This window comes from Henckelia pumila, chromosome 1, assembly GCF_033568475.1.
Source record: "Henckelia pumila isolate YLH828 chromosome 1, ASM3356847v2, whole genome shotgun sequence".
Classification (NCBI taxonomy): domain Eukaryota; kingdom Viridiplantae; phylum Streptophyta; class Magnoliopsida; order Lamiales; family Gesneriaceae; genus Henckelia; species Henckelia pumila.
In genome coordinates this window covers 75,564,605-75,589,839 of record NC_133120.1, presented here as the reverse complement: position 1 = coordinate 75,589,839, position 25,235 = coordinate 75,564,605, and the positions used below count along the sequence as shown (strand labels likewise).

Genomic DNA, 25,235 nt, shown 5'->3' with positions numbered 1-25,235 from the left:
GGGACGTTACAGCTTGGTATCAGAGCAGTTCGCTCTGGGATTGTTTGCACGCATGCATTCTCGCCACGACCCTATGCTTCGTCTTCATGTCTGTAAGTTTTATGTTATGGATTGTTTAAGATGTATGATAGTAATTACGATTAATAAATTATGCATGTTGTTTATGATGTTATGTTTAAATAACGTAATTAAGCATGTGGACTGTATGGACATCAGGATCATGGCTAACCGTAGGAATCCGAACAATGAGGACAATCAAAATAACCAGTTTTTGGATGGGTTGGCGACTCTGTTGCAAGAGCAGAGTAGAGCCCAAGGGGAACAGATCCAACAGTTAATCCAAGCACAAGCGGGAGGACGGAACAACAATCAGCCGCTTTTGAACAATCCTATCTTTAAGCAGTTTAAGGATCTAGGGCCACAGGAGTTCAAAGGAGGGGCTGATCCCCTTGTAGCCGAGGAATGGGTGCAGTCAGTAGAGATCATTTTTGACTACATGCAGCTCACGGATGCAGACCGTGTGAGGTGTGCCATATTTATGTTTCATGATGATGCACGGGTTTGGTGGCAGGGAGCCTGTTCTGCTATGGATATGACTACATTGATTTGGAATGGATTCAAAGATTTGTTCTATGGGAAATATTTCACTATCAGCACCAGGACTAGACTTGCTAGAGAATTTCTGGAGCTCCGCCAAGGGAGCATGTCCATTGCCGAGTATGTGAAAAAGTTTGAGAGGGGGAGGTACTTTGTGCCCATGATTTCGGGTAATGCTGCAGAGGAGTTGAAGCATTTCACAGAGGGACTGAATGCCACTATTCAACATGATGTCAGATTAAGTGGGGCACAAATGTAATGAGCAGCAGTCGATGAGGCTATGTTGTCAGAAAAAGATGGGAATGATATTATCAAGGAATCGCAAGAGAAAAGAGTCAGTTACCAGGGGAGAGAGCAGCAAGGGCGCCTAGTCAAAAGAGGCCGTACCAAGCTCCAGCTCAGAGGAGACCGCAGCAGCACCAGCGCCAAAACCCCAATCAGGCGCGACCTCAGGGACAGAATCAACTGAACGCCAATGCTCCAAGGCCGGCGAATAAACCTGTCTGTCAGAAGTGTGGGAAATCACACTCCGGTCAATGTATGCTGCGGACCAATACTTGCTTTCTTTGCAAGAGGCCAGGGAATTTTGCCAAAGACTGCCCGCAATCAAAGGAGCCTATCAAGGGAAGAGTGTTTGTTATGACTCACGATCAGGTTGACCCAGATTCTGCAATTGTCACAGGTATGATCCGTATTGCTGATTTACCTGCTTTCGTTTTGATAGATACAGGAGCTACGCACTCTTTTATGTCTGTTAGTTTTATGATGAAATTGAGGGTCTTGCCGGATGAATCTATTTCGGAATTTTGTGTGACGTTACCCTCGGGAGAAGAACTGAAAAGTAGTAGTGTGGTAAGAAATTTCAAGGTTCAGATGCAGAGTCTAGTGTTGTAGCAGATGCCTTGAGTCGCAAGTCTGCGACATTGAACCAATTGACAGTCCATCAGGAGTTGATTGCTGAATTTGAATGGATGAGTTTGGAGGTATTCAAACCAATGGAGGTATGCACTCTAGCAGCCTTAACAGTAGTACCTAGTTTGCTTGAGAGAATTTGAGCAGGCCAAGCTTCTGATGAACAGTTGACGTTGTGGAGGAACAGAGATGAAGCCAAGGGTGGTACATTGTACACTGTCAAAGATGGAATTGTTCATCACCGAGGTAGAATGTGGGTGCCAGCACTAGACTCACTGAGAGTTGAAGTGATGACTGAAGCCCATACTGTTCTGTATTCCATTCATCCAGGAAGTACGAAAATGTATAAGGATCTGCAATCCTTATATTGGTGGCCATGTATGAAGAGGGATGTTGTAAAATTTGTGAATGAATGTTTGACTTGTCAACAAGTGAAGATCGAGCATCAAAGACCGGTTGGACTCCTAAAACCATTGCCAATACCCACATGGAAGTCGGAAGATGTCACTATGGATTTCGTGGTAGGATTTCCAGTTTCACCGCGAAGGATGAACTCGATTTGGGTGGTAGTTGACAGGTTAACTAAGTCAGCTCATTTTATTCCAGTCAGGAATAACTTCTCCATGAATCAGTATGCAGAGCTGTACATTCGAGAAATTGTCAGATTGCATGGAGTACCGGCGAGGATAGTATCCGACAGAGATCCTAAGTTCACTTCAAACTTTTGGGGAAATTTACATAGAGGATTGGGAACGAAGCTAGCTTTCAGTAAAAATTTCCACCCTCAGACAGATGGTCAGTCAGAACGAGTGATCCAAATACTCGAAGACATGTTGAGAGCTTGTATGATCTACTTTGAAGGTAATTGGAAATCGAAATTGCCTTTAGTGGAGTTTACTTACAACAATATTTATCAAGAAACTATTGGCATGACTCCTTATGAGGCGTTGTATGGGAGAAGGTGTAGAACTCCCCTACACTGGGATGAAGTTGGAGAGAGAGCTGTTTTGGGGCCGGAAATAGTGACCCAAACAGTAGATGTGATAGCCAAGATCAGAGACAGAATGTTGACAGTGCAAAGTCGACAGAAAAGTTACGCCAACCAGCGACATAGAGATTTGGAGTTTGAAGTAGGTGACCATGTATTTTTAAAGGTGTCACCATGGATAGGTGTTATGAGATTTGGAAAAAAGGGTAAATTGAGTCCAAGATATATAGGACCTTTTGAGATCCTAGAAAAAGTTTGGGCTCAAGCTTACCGAGTGGCACTACCACCAAACATGGAGGGTGTTCACAATGTCTTCCATATCTCCATGTTAAGAAAGTATGTGGCAAATTCTTCTCATGTTATTCGCCATGAGCCAGTGGAATGGACACCAGACTTGTCCTACGAGGAGATGCCTGTTCAAATCTTGGACAGACAAGTTCGTAGGTTGAGAAACAGAGAGATTCCAATGGTGAAAGTCTTATGGCGCAACCAGTTGGTTGAAGAAGCTACCTGGGAAACCGAGCAGGATATGCGAGCACGCTATCCTGAACTGTTTGGTAAGTCAAATTTCGAGGACGAAATTCTTTTAAGGAGGGTAGAGTTGTAAGGTCCGAAAAGTCCACTAGCTTAATCACGATTAATTGATTGAATTATATGAATTAATGCATGTTATTTAGATAAATAAATTGTTATGTGAATTATGTGATTTAATTAAATGCCTGAAATATTATGTGATATGTATGATTTTAAAGTTTTCAGGTTGGTATTAATTTTGGGTCGTAGGGACGAGCCTAGCCTTGGCTTGAGTAAAGAAAATTTGTTTATTTTAAATTAAGTTTAAAGGGATGCAGTGTATTTTTTTTAATTAAATGGGAGGGTAAAATTTTAAAGGATTTTAAGTGTAACTAATGGGCCGTGTTGAAGCCCATTAGTCACAAAAAAAATAAGCGTTCAGAATTTTATTCTGAACTCTCATTTTGAACGCTCTCTTTTTCTTTCAAATCTCTCTCACTCAAACGCTGCATCAAGGGTAGGGTTCTTCGACTTCTCAAGGATAGATCGTTCCGCCGTCCAGGTTAATCCCAATCAGACGATTCAGGCAAGTTTTTAATGTTTTGAAACCCATTCAAGAGTATAAATATGTTTGATATTAACCCTAGGTTGATTTATGGTGTTGATTGATGCATGATTTTAGAAAGTTACATGAGTATGTTGTAAAATCGCGAAGCGTGATGCGTTCCTGATGTTTTTGATATAAGTTTATTGAGATTCTAGGGCATTTATGTTGTAAAAATCAGAATTTTGGAAGACGAGATTTTGAATGAGAAGTTTTGATTCAAAACTTTGAAAAGTTGGTTCGTGATGTGCGTATATTTTGAAGTTTTTTTCATGTGTTTGATTATAAGTTTTGATGGGTGAGTGAATAGATTTGATTTGGAATCGAAAAGAACCGAAAAAGGGCAAAAAAAAAATAATTGAAGTTCGCACCCTGCGCGCCTGCTGCCTGCGTGCGCAGGCAGCACCACTGGTGCAGGGGCGCAGTTTTTGAGCGCCCCTGCACTAGGGGGCAGCGTTGGTGGCGCAGGGGCGCAAGTTTTCTGCGCCCTTGCACCATAGGTGCTGTCCAATTTTTTTTTTAAGGTTGTGTTTTGAAATCCTAATTTCATATTTGTGGTCTTTAAAGCTATTTTAAGTATTTTTAAGAATGTTTATGCAAAAGTTTCAAGTTTTCAATGTCCGGGACGGATAAAACGACTCACGTGGATCGAATATACTATGTAATGCATGTTTATGTTTTCAACCTTCATGAAAATTATTTCTCCATGAAAATCATGAAATGTAGGAAGTATTTAATGCATGAATGGTTCTCGCATTGGTTTATGCATGAACGACATTGTTTATTAAAGTTCATGATGATGGAAGAATAATGATGACGTGCATGAAGAATGATATGATACGAAGAATGTTATTATGTATGAAAACTATTTTGATGACTTATGTGGCTTGTGGTGATTATACGGGGTATGCACTTCGGGATGAGCTCCGGAGCGGCTATCCAAACATGGCTCACGGGATGGTTATACGGGGTATGCACTTCAGGATGAGCTCCGAAGCGGCTATCCAAAGAATGAAAGTTACGGGCGTAATGCCATATGCTTGTTGATCAACAGGAATCTATGAATGACTCACTATGACGGTTGCCACACTACTCATACTTCATCACCCCAAATATTTTTATGATATGGCTTTATCAAAGTTATGTTTATTGCATGAAAGTTTAAATTAATGTTTTCTCTTTTAAAGTTAGAAAATCCTTTTTCTGCATGTTCTTGCTGAGTCTTTCGACTCACTATACTTGAATGGTGCAGGTAACGATGATGTGGATGCTTTTATTGATGATTATGTGGGCGGACATGAAGAAGAAGCAGGGGTCGGTCCAACGGGCAATGCATGAGTGTGAATGATTTAGAATGGAAGATGTTTTAAACATTTTTATTTGATGAGAGGCAAACAAGTTTTAATTTTTAAGTTGATGGCCATGTTTGGCAAATATTTTTGGATGCTATTCTATTTTTGTGCACTTATTATACGCTCTTTTAATAAAGAAGATGATGCTTCCGCAAAGTTTTTATTTTTCCCAAAATTTTAAGTATGTATGTTTGAGTAACGTTTCGATTGAGAAATTGGGAAGTTACACTTTTATTATCCTTACAGGCTTTCCATGACGTTGTCCTTTGGAAATAACTGATTCATCTGATGACCTTTGTGCATTGTGCTGTGTATGCCAAGTGTAGTGATCATATCGATTGTTCCTGTTTGACTTCCAATACTTTCTATAAGAGTTATTAGAATGTGGTTTATGTTGAGTTGATGAAGTTCTTTGCCTTTCAAGACCATATCCAGACCAATTTGATCTGGGTTTTGTCCATCTAGATTTAGATCTGTCTGGCTCAACATATCCCAACCCTCTATCTAAGAGTTTACTCTGTTGAGGTATTGAATATGTCATAGGAATCTCTGGTTCTTATATTGTGCTGGATCTCACAAACTTCATGTAATTAAAGTTGTTATTTTCCAGGCAAGATTGAGTAGTTGAGATAGATGAACTTCCTTCATTCATGCTGTAGCCTAAGCCAGATTTATCTCCAGCTTGCTTTTGCATTCTAGTAAGTTTATCTAAGGATATCGATGTTTTATTCCAAGAGTTTACTAGATCTGTTAATCTCTGATTTTCAGATAAAGTTTCTTGAAGCTGACTTCTCATATCATTGTTTTGAGTCATTAACAAACTTATCTGAGCTTTTAGACTGTCTGATCCAGTGTACTCATCTGAGTTACTTTGATCTGACTTATCTGTTGAGCTCTTTCCATTTGTTATGACTTCATCAAACTTATGAGATAACATGCGATATTCATTAACCATCTCATTTAATGCATTAATAAGATCTTCCTTACTAAATTCATCAGAAGTAAAGTCAAGTACCTCTCCATCATCTGGAATATCAGCGTCATTAGCCACAAGACATTTGTTAGCTTCATTTTCACTTTCACTTGACGATGTTTCTGAGTCAGATGAAGTGGAGTCCGATTCAGCCCATTTGCTGTTGCTTTCATATGCTAATAGGGCCTTTTGTTCTTTTTTTCTGCTGAATCTCTTCCTTTCTTCTCTTGAATTCTTTTTATATTATGTTATTTTCTCATCCTTCTTAGGTTTGGTACAATCGGCTATGAAGTTTCCTTCTTTTCCACAATTGTAACAAGCTCGATTTTCTTCAGCTGGTTCTTTTGGTTTGAAGCTTTATATGTTTGCTCTTTGGAAATTATTGTGATTCTTCCTCATGAATCTTCCAAACTTCTTAACAAATAGTGACATTGCATCACTACTGATTTGTTCTGCGGTTTTGGTTGCTGGGATTTCATCTGCTGCAGTAAGAGCTTTAGTAACTTTTGATATTGATGTGTCTTCCTCAGTTCGAACTCCCAGCTCGAACTCATAAGCTTTGAGATCTGCAAATAGATCATGTAGTTCGATCTTATTGAGATCTTTGGATTCTCTCATAGCTACTGTCTTCACATCCCATTCTCGTGGTAGAGCTCTCATAACTTTGAGTGCTACTTCACGATTGCTGTAACTTTTTCCAAGTGCATTTAGCTCGATCATAATAATGTTGTTGAATCTTTCATCAAATTCATTCATTGTTTCTCCTGGTTTCATCTTTATGTTGTCAAACTTCTGAATGGCCACCATGAGTTTGTTTTCCTTTGTTTGGTTGTTTCCTTCACATAGTTGGGTGAGCTTCTCCCATATTTCTTTGGCAGTAGTGCAGTTTTTGATCTTGCTAAACATGTTCTTGTCTAGTGTTTTGTATAGTATGTCTCTGGCTACATTGTCCAGATTGGCTTTCCGCTTGTCTTCAGAAGTCCATTCATCTCAAGGCTTTTCTATCATCTGTGGAGCACCTTCAGTAATAGCAACTGCAGTGTTAACTTTCATAATCTTCATTGGTCCATCTGTTACTACGAACCACATATCATCATCCAGTGCTGATAGATGTGTCTGCATACGAATTTTCCAGTCATCATAATCTTCTTTTGAGAACATATGGATTTTACTAAACGATGTCATAGCTAAGAATGCCATAGTTTAAGAGACGATTCAGGTGATAAGCAAGAACCTGTCTCTGATACCACTTGTTAGAATCGAAAATATGTGTAGAGGGGGGGGGGGGGGAGGGTGAATACACTATTTTGAAATTTAGAGTTTCTTCGATCTGATTTGTGAAAATCAGACAGATATTTTGTTGCTTAAAACTTTGATCTGCTCGAAAGATCTGAGGATCTCAGGCGGAAGAATTCTTCCTCGCAGATTGAATACTTGTGAAGCTAAGGCATATAGAATAATGTAAGTGCAGTAAATAAAAAGATAGAGTTGTTTCTGGATGTTCGGAGATGAATCCTCCTATGTCACCCCTTCTTCTGTTTCCAGAAGGATTCCACTAAAAGACTTTGATTTATACAAGGCTTTGTACAAATCCAATCCAATCAATCCTTTGAAAGGAACTCCTAGCAATACTTTTTCTTCGAAGCAGAACAAACTCTCTGCTTTGAGTTACACAACGAAGCTACAGAATGTGCTTCGATGAGTTGATCTGGATAGATCTGAATGGCTTTGATCTGGATCGATTTCGTATGTGTTTTCTTTGGAGTTGATCGATCTTTGAAATATTCTCTAACTCAGAATGTCGAGACTTTTATCTGATGATATGGGTATCTGAGTTATGCTGAGTGAAAGCTTTTCAATTTGAATGAACTTCGATTTGATAACTTGTGTTTTTCACTCTTGGTCTCGTGTTTGAATCTTTGAGGTGTTCGAGTATTTATAATCTTCAAAAGTAGCCGGTGAGCCGCCAACAACTTCTGATGATGAGCCGCCAACATATCTCTGATAATGAGCCGCCAACATATCTTATTAAATAGCTCACAAATCTTGACTTTGATGGAGGCATATCAACGTTCAAAATACCATTAAATGATTTTGTCTTTTTCTTCAACAACTTCAGCAACGGTTACTTAGAAGTAAGACTTTGATCTGGTTGATATCTACTTGATCTGTCTTGGATCGATTTGTATATTCTGTTGAAAGTCTTCTTGATTCATTCGGATATCGGACACTTGATCTGGCAGTTCATACTTTGATTGGTTTATCCGAATATCTGGTATTTGATCTGGCATTAGATTTGATCCGTTTAAGATTTCGGACATTTGATCTGGATGAATCTTTGATCCGTTTGAAATCTCGGACATTTGATCTCGATGAATCTTAATAGATTTAGTCCTTAAATTATTTTATTACTTGGTTTTGTTTTGACCTGTTATAACCGAAAGTTTGATCTCCAACAGATATTTTAAAAGAATTTTGATATACTTTCATAATTTATAAAACATGTAACCATCTATGTAAGACTCTATGTACATATAGCATTATCCAAGTTTAAAATTACACACTCAAAATCAAACGTCCCTTTGTTTTTAACTACTTTTTCTTATTAAATTTCATTGACTTCACATGTTCCTAGAGGTGCAAACGAGTTGAGTCAAGTCAAGTACCACACTACTCGAGCTCGAATCGACTCGTAGTCTATCTGCTCGAGTTTGATCGACTAATTAATTCCAAACACGAACTAGACTCGTGTATATTTTGAGCTACTCGAGCTCGATCGAGCAATTAATTTCAAACTCGAAATCGACTCGTGTATATTTCGAGCTACTCGAGCTTGATCTCGAGCTCGAGCTCGAGCTCGAGCTCTATCAAGTAATTAATTTCAAACTCGAACTCAACTCGAGCTCGAAAAATTTGAAAAATAAACTTATATATAAATAAATATAGATAAATGAATATATATATATATATATATATTATTTTATATTTGTAAATTATATCTATAAATAGTTTTATATTATATATATAATTATATATATATATATAATTGAGTAGCTTGCGAGCTACTCGAACACATACATATAATACTCGAGCTCGATATAGATTCAAGCTAGTCGAACTCGAACTCGACTCGACTCGACTCGAGTTTCAACCGAGTTTCTTTCGAGTTGTTCACGAGTAGCATGATTCGTTTACACTCCTACATGTTCTTAACTCCTAAGTAATTTATACTTTCGGTTTTTGGATATGTAGCATTTTGTTCTTCGTATTCTTCACGCAGCACAATGTCTGAAGGCTTAATTTTTAATATTTTAAATAGTAATAATGTATAATATATCATTCATCAAAACAAATTGCCTTATTTCTCTTTTTTTTTTTGTTTAAAAAGGAAAAAAAGCAAAAAAACAAACTTGCTTTATGCCATTTTTTTTTTTTTTAATGCCAAATTTGGCTGTCAAAGTGAACACGAGACACCTACAAATTAATACATGTTCATTTTTGTGTTTCAAATTGATATGTGTGTAGTTTTTCGAGCAGTGATTTATTTGTCCAAATTATTACAAGTCAGTCCACATGTCATTTTGGGATAATTACATTTTGATCTTGAAATATTGAAAGAGCTTAAAATCCCTTGTGATAATTTAATAGGCTAAAATCTCCTCGTAATTAAAAGTTTGGCATAAGTCACCCCTAAAACCGGTGTTGTAAGTACACGCGCTGTAGATGTGAGTGTTTTTTTAAATTTAGTATTTGTTCATATGATTTGACTTAATTGCCCTTTATCTTTATCTTTCATTTGTTCTTTCTTTGTTTCAAGGGTTTGCAAGCTTTGCCTCGCAATCTTCTTCATAGTTCTTTTCCCTTTCATCTTCAATATCCCGCCTAGGGCTACAAACGAGCCGAGCTACTTGTGAGTAGCTCGATCAAAACTCGACTCGAGCTCGATTTGACCGAGCTCGAGCTCGAAAACATATCATCGTGCTCGAGCTCGAAATATATGTGCTCAAGTAGCTCGCGAGCTACTCGAAAACACATATAAATATAAAATATAATATAAATATATATATAAATATAATGTATATAATTTTTTATTTATATATATTTATATATAATTATATATAATTTTCGAGCTCGAGCTCGAGTAGCTCGAGATATAGACGAGCTCGAGTAGCTCGAGATATAGACAAACTCGAGCTCGAATACAAAATTAACTACTCGATCGAGCTCGAGCTCGAGTAGTTAAATATGAGTCGAGCTCGAGCTCAAGTAGTGTGATACTCGACTCGGCTCGACTCGTTTGCACCCCTAATCCCGACGATCATCACAGTCCCCACCTGCGGCCCCGAATGCGGTGAGTGTGTGCATCTTTTATTCTCGTTCATTTGTTTCTCGGTATTTGCCAGTTCATCGTCGACAACCTCCGGTGGTGGGCTCCCTCCGTCTGATTGGCAGTAGCGGCAGAAAGTGCGCCGTCGCCGATGATTGGCAGCAGAGAGAGGTAGATCCAGATCAGGTGGAACAGTCTAAAGGTGAGAGAAAACAGGGGCATTCGAAAGGGAAATCTCGGGTCCCCTTTGTAATCTTAAGCTTGTTTAAAAAAAATAATCGGTTGATGCATCATGCATGAGCAATCAATCGATTATTTGTAAGCTTGTTTAGAAATAATCGGCACACATGAACCGATTATTTGTAAGCTTGTTTAAAAATAATCGTTTGATGCGTGAGCAATCGAATCTTTGATATCTAGAAACATGCGGAGGAGAAGGGCTGGAATTTGGCCTCAAGCTTGGCGATTTGCAAGAAATGGGTCAAGGATGATTGAAAAATAATAGTTTATTGGGTTTTAATATTTTAAGGGCAAAAAAGTCTTTCTAAAATTAAATATAATTATAAAATCTGAAAAATTAAGATGGGGTACGTGAGTCACTGATTTAAGAACAGAGAATGTATTTAGCTTATTGATTTTTCATAGGGGGTTTTAAGCTCTTTCGATGTTTCACATGGGTCAAGATGCAATTATCCCTCACATTTTTTTTAAAAATAAAGTTATCAGTTAAAGCTAATTAAGTCAAGTTTACCCCAAGCTTATTTTTTAAAATCACATGGGACGGGGGCTTTTTTGCTGTAACCTAGCCTCTCCATATCGCCAGAGGCCAGGTGAGTGGGGTGACAACCTTAATTTAAATTGGAATCTTTGTTTTATCTCTATAGTTGAAAATACTGCTCTATTTTTTTTTTTGTCTTGTTACCATTAAATAATCAGGTGAATTGGTTCTATTTACTATAAATATATTAATAATAGACCAAATTAATCTATTTACCTCCTCAAAAAAAAAAAATTGGTTCTATTTACTATAATATATTAATAATAAACCAAATTAATCTATTTATGAATATATCAATATTCTTAATTTTGATATCAAATTTTGAAATCTCACAAAATTATCAAACTCTTCATCATTCATATTAATCAAACAATTTTTACATAAATTAAGGGAGTATGTCTCTTCTAAGACTAGTAACTTGATCCATATTTGCAGTGAAATTAATATTTTTAAACATAAAAATAATTATTTTTTGTAAGTCAAATCGGAAATTCATCTTACAAAATTGACGGTATCATAGAAACTTTGGTATTAATAGGAATGAGAATTCAAAGCTGATTTTATATAAATATACTAGAATGCTTAGTTATTTCCAACTCTTTTTTTTTTTTTTTTGGAACTTAAAAAATGACGCGTGTTGCAGGTGGAATATATTCTAATAGAAATGTAGTTGGTTATTTAATTGGAGTTTCCTAGTAATGTTTTAGTTGAACATTATTTTAGTACACGTCTTTGCATCTTTCGAAGACCAAAATTGAGCTTCTAATGCATACTTCAACAACTGAATTTTTTTTTTATCTCACACATAATTTTGTGAAAATTTACTATGCAAATAATTTTTTTCACGCGTACTGAACAAAATGAAATAATTATATTATCCAAAAATATATAATTAAAAATGGGTGCTCACGCTTTGAGAAAAAAAATACCATACAAATAAATTATTTTTTTCCACTATGCGAATGTAGTTGCACACACTTTGACAAAATGTTTTGTTTTCTCTCCTCCCACTTTGGCCAGGTAAATTTGTATCCAAGGACACTTGATTACTTAACAAAGATTGCAAGTTCTATTGTAGGGAAAAAAAAAGAAAAGAAAAAAAAATTGGCTTGACTTTAATTGGATAATGTTATATTTACATAAAGTCTTACATAGATGGTTACACGTTTTATAAATTAAAAAAGTATATCAAAATTCTTTTAAAATATCTTTTATTTTTAATTGTTTGTCTTGCTCAAAAAACTCTTAACGAAAATATTATTATTATTTATTTTATTATTTATTGTGCAATTTTAGGAGTGTCAAAATTGAACCCGACTCGAGTTGACCAAAAGATTATCGGATTAATTTTGAGGTTTTGGGGGCTCGGGTTGGACCCGAAATATTTGATTTTTTTATTTTTAACAAAATAATTAAATACACATAACAATAATCAATATATTTTGATTTAAATACATAATTACAAAATCCCACTTATATAGTTCTATATAATTTAAAGTTGAAAGTTTAATTGTACGAAATTCAAAATATACTTACTACACAAAATAAAAATTATTTTTAAAAATCAATGTTTTACAAAATAATTATTACATGTTGAAAAACTATGATACAATATGCAATAAATTTTTTTTTCAAACATACAATATAAAAAATATAGTAAATATTTCTTAATTCTATAAATAGGTACAAAAACTTTTAAAATTTTCTCAAACCAAACCCGAATAAATCAATAGCAACCGACCCAAACTCAACTAACCCGATCAACCCAAACCTACATGATTTGATTTTTTATTTTGTTTTTTTAACAAAATATTAATTATTACACATAATAATAATAAATATATTTTAATTTAAATATATAATAACAAAATCTCGTTTATATATGATTTAAATTTGAAAGTTTAATTTTAAAAATTTTAAAATATATTTACTATAAAAAAATAAACAATTATTATTTTTGTTGAACTCAATAAAAAATTATATATATTTTCATAATTATTTTTAAAATTTTATAAAATAATTATTTTGTTGAACTCGATAAAATTAATTCTATAAGTAAGTAATAAAATAAAAAAAATATTTAGTGAAAAGTTTTTTTGAGCAAGACAAAAAATTGTAGGTTTAAAAAATAAATTTAAAAGAATTTTGAGATACTTTCCTAATCTAATAGGGCGTGTAACCCTCTATGTAAAATTCTATATACACATAACATTATTCTTTAAACTTTTTTTTTTTGAGAGGTAAGACTTGTAATTTTATTGATCAACAATAATATCAGAGTTTACAAGATTTACCAACCAAAAAGGAAAGTTCTCAGTTTTCCAAAAATCCGGAGAACTGAAAGATAAAACAAAATGAGCAACAGAATGTGCCACCACATTAGCTTGTCTTCGACTATGAAATAATTGAGCATTGTTACATAGGATTAGAAGTAAATCACTATATATCCAAAAAAAATGTAATTTATCCCATCAATATTAGTGATAAGGCACCAATACAAAAATACAAGGATATCGTACATATACATCTATACAAGTATTTTCTTTTTTTAAAACTGGTATTCTCTCCCTATACCCCCCTAGTATGTTTTCTAGCAGAACCAAACCTTATTCAAACCAACCGCCATCTCTGCCATCTCCTGTTCTCTGCTACCTTTGGATGGGGCACCCGAGATGAAGTTGAAATGTTATGCAGTCAACGCCAGAGCGAAGGTATCGGACACTGGAATCAGAAGATGTCTATCAAACAGGATGATAATTCCATTGCTACAACAAGTCGATTCAAAACTGCATGGTACCCACCACCTCTTTCCATCTCAGAATACAAAACATAACAAACGAACCATGTTCCATGAACTACAAAACACTCACTGCTTTCAACCATGGTATGGTTCAAGTTTGTACAGTTCGTTGTGGGAACGTCAGCTTCTTCATTTCAGTACAGACAATATTTCTTGGCAATACATGCTTCCATCCCTTTGTTTATCACCTTTTAAATTCGTTACTTCTACGCAAGAGCAGCAAAGCATGGAATACCTATAATTAGCATCAGACAGAAATATGAAAAAAAATCTATATAGTTCATTAGTAAATGAGATCAAGTTTTTAATCTCTCACAAAAAGGTAAGTAAATGACAGTACATACCTCAAAACCAGGATGATTTCTGTAGTGCGCAGTGGCTAAACATCATTTGTTGAATCATTTTTCAACTGTCATATGACAGATGCTTTGTATTTGGTATTTCTATGATCTCTACTTTTACGAAGCTGCTGATTTTCAATGGAATACACAAGAAGACTCCCATCTCTGGTCCCGGCAAGAAAGCATTCTTCAGGGGTCACAGTCAGCGAACTAATCAATTTTCCTATTCCAGTATATCTTCGTAGTATTTCAAGGGAGTTCATAGAGCGTACAACAATCTGCCCCTGGTCTCCCGCAGAAACAAGAAATTCACCACATTTACTCAGCTCAAGACAACTAAGCCGTCCATTAGATTCAATGGAAGAAATGTGCCTTCCATTAATAGAGTAGAGGTGTAAACTAAGATCATCATCTGCATACAGGACTACCAGACCATGATGAGATACAACAAGCTTGGATAATGGGCTGCCACTAGGATGCCGGAGAGATCTTACATATCTACCTTCTCGTAAAGTATGAAAAATGCAGGATCCATCTTTTGAACCACTTATCACTAGATCAAGCTCTGCACTAGCATGTATGCATGTTATGATGTCGTCATGCCCACAAAGAATATGAAATGGAGTATCTGCAATAACAAAGTTTTTCCAAGGAATCTGTGACTCTGTATTTCGAGATCTTTTTTCTAGGCCTCTGGCGCGAAGAACTTCCCACACCATAACAGTGGTATCATAGCTTCCAGTAGCAAGCATGCTTCCGTCAGCTGTCACTGTAAAATGGAGTATAGTGGGATGTTACTATCAAATATAGGACAGAACAACAGAGACACAAACTGCAAAGAACTAGGATTGGAATAATAATTCTGTGTATTCAATTGACTACAAGGTACACATTTAAATAGAATACAAAGAGAGAATCTAATCTCCTAAAAACAGAAAAAGATAATATACTCTTACCAAGTTACAAATATTTGACAAATCCTACCAACCATAGAAATATTCACACAATCTACTTTATATTTTATTTTATTCTACACTCCCCCTCAAGCTTGACTGTAGATGTTGATGAGACCAAGCTTGCCAACAAGAAATTCATGAGTTTGTTCGGACAATTCTTTTGTGAGTAGATCAGCAAGTTGATGAGTTGTGGGAACATATTCAAGCCTGACAATCCCTCCGTCAATTTTTTCTTTAATAAAGTGCCGATCTACTTCGACATGCTTAGTTCTGTCATGATGAAGGGGGTTGTGAGCTATACCGATGGCAGATTTGTTGTCACAGTAGAGCTGCATAGGTTCTGTGCACTCCATTTTAAGTTCTTTCATCACTCTTTGGATCCAGATGAGCTCGCATACTCCATGTGCCATTGACTTATACTCAGCTTCTGCACTACTTCTTGCAACCACCGATTGTTTCTTGCTTCGCCAAGTTACTAAATTACCCCACACTCGGGTACAATATCATGATGTTTCGATCAGTAACAGAGCCTGCCCAGTCTGCATCTGTGAATGCACTCACTCTTCGATCATCACATTTTGCAAAGAATAAACCTCAACCACGTGTTTGCTTCAAATATCTCAATATTCTGTAAACTGCATCAAGGTGACCTTGACAAGGTGAGTGCATGTATTGACTTACGAGACTAACTGCAAATGCAATATCAGGGCGGGTATGTGAGAGGTAGATGAGTTTTCCCACGAGTCGCTGATAACTTTCTTTATCTACTGAATTTTCCTCCAACATTTGTTTTTTATTCCCCAATTCAATCGGTGTTTGGCTTGGCCTGCACCCTAACATTCCAGTTTCCTCCAACAGATCCAATTTGTACTTTTGTTGAGAAATAGAAATCCCTTTCTTGCTTCTAGCAATTTCCATTCCCAAGAAGTATCTGAGTGTCCCAAGGTCTTTAACTTCGAACTCCTTAGCCATCATCAGCTTAATATTCTGCATTTTGATTGTCGTCTCCTGTGACAATTATATCATCAACATACACTATAAGAATGGTTATTTTCCCGTTCTTGGAGTGTTTAACGAATAGTGTATGGTCTGCTTGTCCCTGACTGTAGCCGAACTTTTTAATAACTTTGGAGAATCTGCCAAACCTAGCACGGGGGATTGTTTGAGCCCATAAAGAGATTTGTGGAGCTTGCACACAATCTGACTTTCAACCCTTTCCTCAAAACCAGGAGGTTGACTCATGTAAACATCCTCTTCAAGTTCACCATTAAGGAAAACATTTTTAATATCCAGCTGATGAAGTGGCCAATCAAGGTTGGCGGCCAAAGATAGAAGAATTCTAACAGTGTTTAATTTTGCAGCAGGTGCGAAAGTTTCAGTGTAATCTATACCATAAGTTTTTGTGAATCCCTTGGCAACCAAGCGTGCTTTATGTCTTTCGATTGAACCATCAGCCTTGCACTTTACTGTAAACACCCATCTACACCCGACTGTATTTTTTCCTTGTGGCAATTGTACCAAGCTCCATGTATTATTCTTTTGTAGGAAGCGCATTTCTTTCAGCACTGCAGCCTTCCATTCGGGAACTTTTAGAGCTTCTTGAATTGACCTGGGAATGATTACACTAGACAATGTAGAAGTAAAGACACGAAATGAAGAGGATAGATTCGAATAAGAAACAAAGTTAGAAATGGGATGTTTAGTAAAAGATCTCACACCCTTTCTAAAAGCTATAGGTACATCAAGATCATGAGTGGTACCTGACAGAGAAGAGTCTACAATCGGTTCATTCTCTTGACTGTGGCTAGGATTCACTACATCTTTAGTTACCTGAGATTTGTTCCTTCGTGAATAGACATACAACTCTTTGCGTGGTGCTGGTTCTGTTTCTGACACAGGAGCATGAGGTGTAGTGGTATCATGTACTCGAGGTGTAGTGGTATTATGTACTCGAGTGTTAGTTGTAGACGAGTCAGGATACGAGAAAAATAAAGGATCAACTGGTACACCGAGAAAAGGAGTAGTATCCCAACAAGCTTCATGAGAAGTCTCCCCCTGAAGCGGAGATGAGGAGAAAAAAGGTGTAGTCTCGAGAAAGGTGACATCACAGGAGACATATATTTTTCTCGTTTTAGGACAATAACATCGGTAACTTTTTTGAGAAGCAGAATAACCCACGAAGACAGTTTTAATGGCTCGAGGATCAAGTTTGCTGCGATGGTGATTATGGACATGCACAAATGCCGTACACCCAAATGTCTTAAGCGGAAGGTGAGTGGAGATATGACTATGAGGGAATTCTTTTGTGAGGAGAGACATGGGAGTTTGGAAGTTAAGTGGTCGGCTGGGTAGACGATTAATGAGAAAGGCAGCGGTGAGAACTGCATCACCCCAGAGGTATTTAGGAACATTCATGGTGAACAAAAGGGCACGAGCAACCTCAAGAAGATGGCGATTTTTCCGTTCGGATACCCCGTTTTGTTGGGGAGTATCAACACAGGAACTTTGATGGGTAATACCATGGGACTGGAGATATTCACCGAGGGTGGTATTGAAATATTCTGTACCATTGTCAGTTCTTAGGGTGCGGATGCGGGTATTAAATTTAGTTTGAATCATTTGGTGAAAGTTGGTGAATGTGGCATATGTGTCAGATTTGTTCTTGAGAAGGTAAACCCAGGTGGCTCGTGTGTGATCATCGATAAATATTAGAAACCATCGTTTTCCCTGAAGTGTCGTAACCGGTGAGGGGCCCCAGATATCACTGTGAATTAATGAAAAGGGTGACGAGGGTGTATAAAGAAACTCTTGCATGCTTCGCAAGTTGACAAATATCACAGGAAACCAAATCAAGATTTTTATTACTCACAAACAAGGAGGGAAACAAACGTTTTAAATATGAAAAACTAGGATGGAAGTCTATGGTGCCATAACATTATTTTGGAAAGATTCAAAACAGGTGGAGAACGGACACTGGACAAAAGAGACTGTCGATGGACGGACGGATCATTCTCGAAGTAGTAAAGACCATGGTGAATCCTAGCACTGCCAATCGTCTTCCCCGATGGTAGTTCCTGAAATAAACAAAAGAAAGGTAAGAATTCGACGACACGATGATTATCCTTAGTTTACTGACAGAGATCAGATTACACTTCAAGGAAGAGACATGAAAAACGGATTTAAGGATAATATCTCTCGACAATTGAATATTGCCAAGGCCCATAACACGAGTCAAGGAAACATCAGCTATTCTAACTGTAGTACGGCTAGTGCAAGGAATATAACTGGAAAAAAGAGTAGAGTTGCCCGTCATATGATCGGAGGCTCCAGAATCGACAATCCAAGACTCAGCAACACAAGAGTTTATGGCAGACTGAATTTTACTAGATTGGGTGATGGAGCAAGAGCCAACAGTTGGATTTGGAGATGGATTGAGAGAGGACTGACGCAGGAGACGACAATATTGTTCAATTTGCTCTATCTGTTCCTTTGTGAATGGTGCAGTGATGTCAGAAGATGCAGGCTGCTCTTGGGCTATTTGGGTTTGGAAGCCACGACCTTGGGGTTGTTTCCGTGGCTGCCAGTCCACTGGTTTGCCGTATATTTCCCAGCACTTGTCCTTGGTATGTCCAGGACGTTTGCAGTGTTCGCACCAAGGCCTTGACGCTGGCCCGGGCTGTTGGATTTATTTGAGATCAAGGCAGAGACTTCCGGGGCAGAAGATGCAGCTGGCAAGGAGGTGGGCAGCATGATTTTGCGGCGCATCTCTTCACGCCGAACTTCAGCGAATGCATCTTCAGGAGATGGGAATGGCTCTCATGCAACAACACGGCCTCGAACATCATCGAGTTCCCGATTGAGTCCTGCCAGGAAATCAAAGACACGTTCTTTTTCCAGATTCTGACGAACTTTGACGCTGCAATCAGCACAAGTTGGAGTGTTGTCCAGGAAAAGATCCAACTCTTGCCACAAGTCTTGAAGATCAATGAAGTATTGGGTCACGGAACTAGAACCCTGCTGTAGTTCCTTGAGTTTTGAACGAAGCTCGAAGATTTGCGAGGCATTCCCAAGGTCGGAATACATCCGACGAGCAGCGTCCCATACCTCTTTGGCAGTTTGGAACCACAAATAACGGCGGCTGATGTTATTCTCCATATAATTGATGAGCCATGCGAGAACAATGAAATTTTCAGCCACCCAAGTTTTGTATGAAGGATCCGACTTCTTAGGTGACTTGAGTTCTCCTGTGAGATATCCCATTTTTCCACGGCCACATATTACAATTTTGACAGATTGTGCCCACTGTAAGTAATTGTGGCCATTGAGTTTGTGGGCAGTGATTTGAAGAGAGGAATTATCACTCCCGCAAAGAGGAGCAAGAGTCACTGGCGACTTCTCAGAATTCTCATTGGTTTTTTATGAGTCCAATGACATTTTTGGAGATGAAGACTGTGAGAGAGGAGGCTGCGAATTGACGAGGATATTTCGAACTTTCTGGCTTTGATACCATGCAAAGAACGAGGATTGGAATAATAATTCCGTGTATTCAATTGACTACAAGGTACACATTTAAATAGAATACAAAGAGAGAATCTAATCTCCTAAAAACAGAAAGATAATATACTCTTACCAAGTTACAAATATTTGACAAATCCTACCAACTATAGAAATATTCACACAATCTACTTTATATTTTATTTTATTCTACACAAACATTATGTTGATACTGAAAAAAAGACTATTAACTGCTCAGAGCACCCTGAAGATAGTTATTTCGGGTGCAACCAATACCAAAACTTAAATGAAAATATAACTTTGTTGAGCCATTTGATTCGAAGCTTGAAAATTTTAATTTGTTTTTGCTCGAGTACGGTTCGAATGAAGTTTGGTTAGAGTTCAACTCGAAAAGTTTGAACCTATTCGCGTCCTATTTGAACTATTGCTTGAATATTAAGATCGATAATGAAGGTTTGAAAGCTTGAAATGTCCAAAAGGCTCGAAATGTATAGATATTTAATATATAATTATATTATATTAATAAAATACTATAGCTCGCGAGCGACACGCGAACTATCGAACAAAATGATTTGGATCGAGTTTGGTTCGAAAAAAGTTCGAACATGTTCGAGTCAGCTCGAGTTCGATAGCTTTGAATACAAATCAAATGTTTATCAAACCAACTTGAATAATTCGCGAATCGGCTCGATTCGTTTGCATCCCTAACTTTGAGGGATGATGAGGTGATCGACTTGAGAGTTTTGCTGGGGTCCCTGCAAAGAGTAAGTTTAATTAAAGAAGCTCATGATACTAGGAAATGGGTTTGCGATCCTTAGTGTTTTTTTAGTGAAATATTTCTTTCCGGATACTACTTTCCCTACATTTCCTCTTTATCATACTACTCCGTCCAAGGTTAAAGTGTTCTCGTGGACAGCTATGCATTGGCGCTTGTTGTGCAGGTAAAAGGTAGAGACCCAGGACCATTTGCTCATTCATTGTCCTCTTACGAGTTTCCTTTGGTTCAGAGCTTTGGTGGAGTTGAGCCTGGTTTGGGTATCCCCGACATCAATTAGGGATTTATTCGCAGCAGATCTTGGTCGCGATTTAGTGAAGAGAAGTAGAATTTTTTGGGTGGTGGTAGTTCATTGTATATGGTGGCTAGTTTGGTTGAAGATGAACTGGATGAATTTTGACAATAAAGAAGACTCGGTTGAAGATTGCTGGACAGGATAAATTTCAAGGTTCCATGCTGGATTTCAAAGGTGGAGTTCAAAAATTTTCAGTTACACATATGCATAAGGATTAGAGTCCAATATTATGTGAAGATGACTCCGGTTTTTACCTTATCTTGCGTGGACATCTGGTCCGTGTTTTTTTTTCACTTTATATCGTTTATATCTTAATTAATATAATTTCGTTTCGTAAAAAAAAAAAAAAAATTTTTAGAGGTACATAAAAACTGACTTAGATGACCAGTGAAGTATAAGTTCTTTTGTGTTGTCATTATATGATGCATATTTACTGTTATTGTATATATGTTGTATTGCATATCGTGTTAATCCCGTTATCTTTTGAGATAGCCTTGATTTAGTATCGTGTTGATCTCGTTATCTTTTGAGATAGCCTTGATCTAGTAGGGTTGCTCAGCCTTTTTGATTTGTGGACGTTGTGTACCGAGAGTTACTGTGTCCAACGGGACGGACGGGCTCTAGTGACCTAGGACATTTCAGGTCCACATCTTGATTTGAATGTGGGAGTCAACCACTGTTGCTATGTGCGCCTCTCGATTGAGCATGAGATTCCGGTTTTGATCCTTGATTACTAAAGCATATATGTTACATTCATTCATATATAGGTTAGCATACCTGTATTTTCGTATTGGGCAATTAGTTCCCCCACATCCTTGCTTTTATCTTGGACAACTTACTTACTCCCACCAAGCAGGTTTTAGATTGGACGACCCAGGCGGACGTGACATAACCTAGGCGATATTGGATTTTGCAAAAAGAGGTTTTATCAGTTATTTTAGATTATTATATATTCAATTTATGTATTTCGATTGATTTGTACAAATAATTTAATTTAACTGAATTTCAACTGCATTTGTGGACTATGAAAGAATTATTATTGTATTGATATATTTAAAGAAGCCAAGCGTTTTAACGGATAATTTTTTAATTTTTTTTATATAAGAAACGTAAATATTATATAATTAAAATAGGGTTGATTACAAAGGTGAACCAGTGGTCCACAACTAGCACTAATCTACTACGAGAAAAACAAACTACTTCAATACTAGACTCCAATCTCTATACAAATTTGAAAGCGCATACGATCGGAATTCTGTTAAATTATGTATCCAAGCTGCAACTGTTAACTTAATCTTATCCCAGATTTCTCCAAACGAAACTTCTCTGTCTTCGAAGATCCTGCTATTCCTTTCCATCCAAACTGACCAACAAACGCAGTGGGTTATAGCTGCCCACAGAATTCTCCCCTTTCTTCCCAGTGAGTCCCCCAAATCTGCCTTGAACAGATCCCTGGTGGACTTTGGTATCACCCACGATAGTCCGAACTCTTTAAGCACTAGCCACCATAGGGAGCTTGAGAATGGGCAATGAATCAACATATGGTCCTGACTCTCTCCTCCTTTCTTGCACAACACACACCAATTAGGATTAAGAAAACATTTTGGAAACCTCTTTTGGATCAAATCGCAAGTCGGCAGTCTACCCAACACCGCAATCCATGAGAAAACCTTTACTTTAGAAGGTATCGGAGCTTTCCATATAGTACTAAAAAGATCAAAATAGGGAACGAAGCTTCCGGAAAAAAAGATTCAAAGAAGGATTTCACTGAAAACTCTCCTGATGCATCCCGAACCCATACCCTCACATCGCCTACTCCCTCCGCTAAACTAACCCTGTCCAAAATCGCCACCAAACTGATGAACTCACTCACCTCCTCATCTCTAAGATCGTGACGAAAATTTAAATTCCAGGAGAACGAGTCAAAAGAAGAAAGTGAATCTCTGGAACGAAAATGTGAAATGGGCTTATTATGACCTCTTGAGATCTGGAAAAGCAAAGGGAAAAGCTCCTCAAAATTGGACAGCCCTACCCAACAGTCCTCCCAAAATCTAACTCTATCTCCCCCCTTAATCACTAACCTCACTGATTGAATAAAAGCCGGATATATTCTAGAAATGAACTTCCACGGGCTTCGGAAGGTGTTATGCCCAGCCAAACCTGCGTCCCATCCGTTGTTTTGCATCCCGTACTTACTTACTACAATCCTCTTCCACAGTGTATTCCCTTCCTTAGAAAAGCGCCACCAGCATTTATCCAACAAAGCTTTATTCCTCAAGCCAATATTGCCAATTCCCAAACCTCCCTTGTTCTTTGGAATGTTCACCTTATCCCAAGCCACCAAATGACAGTGTTTATCCCCATCCGGCCCATCCCACAAAAAATCCCTCATTAACTTCTCCAATTCCTCAGCTACCCCCCTTGGAACCCGGAATAACGACAGGTAATACACCGGAATTGCGTTCATTACTGCCGAAATAAGTGTAAGCCTACCTCCTCTAGATAGGAAAGCCTTCTTCCAGCTCGCTAACTTTTTTGACATTTTAAACACAATCGGTTCCCAAAAAGAGGCCTTGATTGGATTACCTCCCAACGGAACCCCCAAATATTGGATAGGCCAAGACTCCACCCCGCATCCAAACTCACTGGCCATCTCCTCCTCCACTTCGGCCTCATAGTTAATGCTCAACAGAGAACTCTTTTCCATATTGATCTTTAAACCAGACATGTCGCTGAAAGAAGTCAGAATGTCCTTCAAAACTCTCAATTGTCCTTCATTCTTCACAAAAAATAAAGAGTCGTCAGCAAACTGTATATGAGAAACCTCGACCCTATCTCTACCTATTTCCCACCCTTGAATAAAGTTCATTGCTTTTTCTTTGTCCATCAATCTAGCCAAAACATCAGCCACCAAATTAAAAAGGAAGGGAGATAAAGAATCACCTTGCCTTAAGCCTTTTTCTCCTTTAATTTTGCCGCAAGGCCTACCATTAATAAAGATCGAGTAATGCACGTTGTCGAGGCAACCCTTAATCCATCTTCTCCATCTATCACCGAACCCCTTCTTCCTAAGAACAAAATCCAAAAATTGAAAGTCCACATTATCGTATGCTTTCTCAAAATCTGCCTTAAAAACCCAACCTTTCTTCTTCTTCAATCTGAACTCTTCAACCATCTCGTTGGCTATGAGGCAACAGTCTAGGATCTGCCGCCCCTCAATGAAGGCTCTTTGTGAATCCGCAATCGTAGTAGTCATTACCTTCTTCAGCCGTGAAGCCAAAACTTTTGCCATTATCTTATACAAGCTGGTAACCAAACTAATAGGCCTAAAGTCCTTAATGCGTCGAGAATCTTTCTTTTTTGGAATCAAACAGATGTAGGTTTCGTTTATCACTCCATTAACTATTCCTTTCTCATAAAACTCCTCAAATACCTTCACTAAATCCTTCTTTATCACCTGCCAGCAATCCTGATAGACTTTAATTGAAAATCCATCAGCGCTCGGAGATTTCGATCCATCACACTCAAATACCGCTTTTTTGATTTCTTGTTCCGAGAACGGAAGCTCAAGCTGTAACCTTTCATCTCGATCAATTGGACTCCACTCTATGCCTTCAATGCCAAAACTCCGATGTCCAGAATGGCTGAATAACTTTCGATAGAATTCAATCACTTCTCCCTTGATAAGCTCACTGTCCGTGCAGAGATTCCCATCTTCCAGTTCCAATTTCTCAATCCTTGATCTACTCCTCCTCTAGCTAAGCAACGAATGGAAGAATTTCGTGTTGCAATCCCCTTCCTTCAGACATTTGACCTTAGCTTTCTGATGGTCCTTTTGAGCATTTCTACAAATAAGCTCCTCTAGTTCGCTCATAATGGCTCTTCTCTCTAGCACCATACTATCAACCCACTGACCCTCAGTCTCTTGAATATCCAACTCCTTAATCTGATTTTCCAGGTTCATTCTTCTTGCCTCTACGTTTCCGAACTTTTCTGTGTTCCACTTTTTAATATCCGATTTAATCTCCTTCAATTTCCTCATGAATTTATACCCCTCCCACCCGCAATACGTTTTGCTAGTCCACCACTTGGAGAACTCGTCTCTGAAGTTCTTATGACTTAGCCACATATTTTCAAACCTAAAAGGAGTAGGGACCCCACTCCCCCTGTGATGTGTCCAGAATCAGAGGATTATGATCTGATGTTATTCTCGGCAATATCAACTGTCTACAAAACTTGTACATTTCTTTCCAACCACCTGAGAATAAAAACCTATCCAGCCTACAACAAATCGGTGAAGCGCGCATGTTGGACCATGTGAATTTTCCATTCAAAAGCGGTGGGTCACACAATTCAAGCTCTGTGATTAAGGAGTCAAAATTTTTCATGCTGCTGGTCATGGTATTGCTGTTCATCTTCTCACTCAAAGATCTTACCACATTAAAATCTCCTCCTAAACACCAATTAGGGCTACATAGAACCTTCAAACCTGCTATCTCATCCCAGAGA

At 37.7% G+C, this 25,235-nt stretch overlaps 1 protein-coding gene across 3 annotated transcripts in view; it reads right to left on the bottom strand.

Moving 5' to 3' along the window:
- Positions 1–13,398: 13,398 nt before the first annotated feature.
- The window catches only part of LOC140873157 (BEACH domain-containing protein B), a 71,477-nt gene continuing 59,640 nt past the window's right edge, over positions 13,399–25,235 (bottom strand). For all 3 annotated transcript variants that reach the window (XM_073276197.1, XM_073276361.1, XM_073276281.1), the window contains 2 exons: positions 14,189–14,954; positions 13,399–14,079 (listed from right to left, as the gene is read on the bottom strand). In XM_073276197.1, the coding sequence (XP_073132298.1) occupies positions 14,257–14,954 (698 nt within the window). In that variant the 3' untranslated portion in view covers positions 13,399–14,079; positions 14,189–14,256. The remainder of the gene's footprint in view (positions 14,080–14,188; positions 14,955–25,235) is intronic.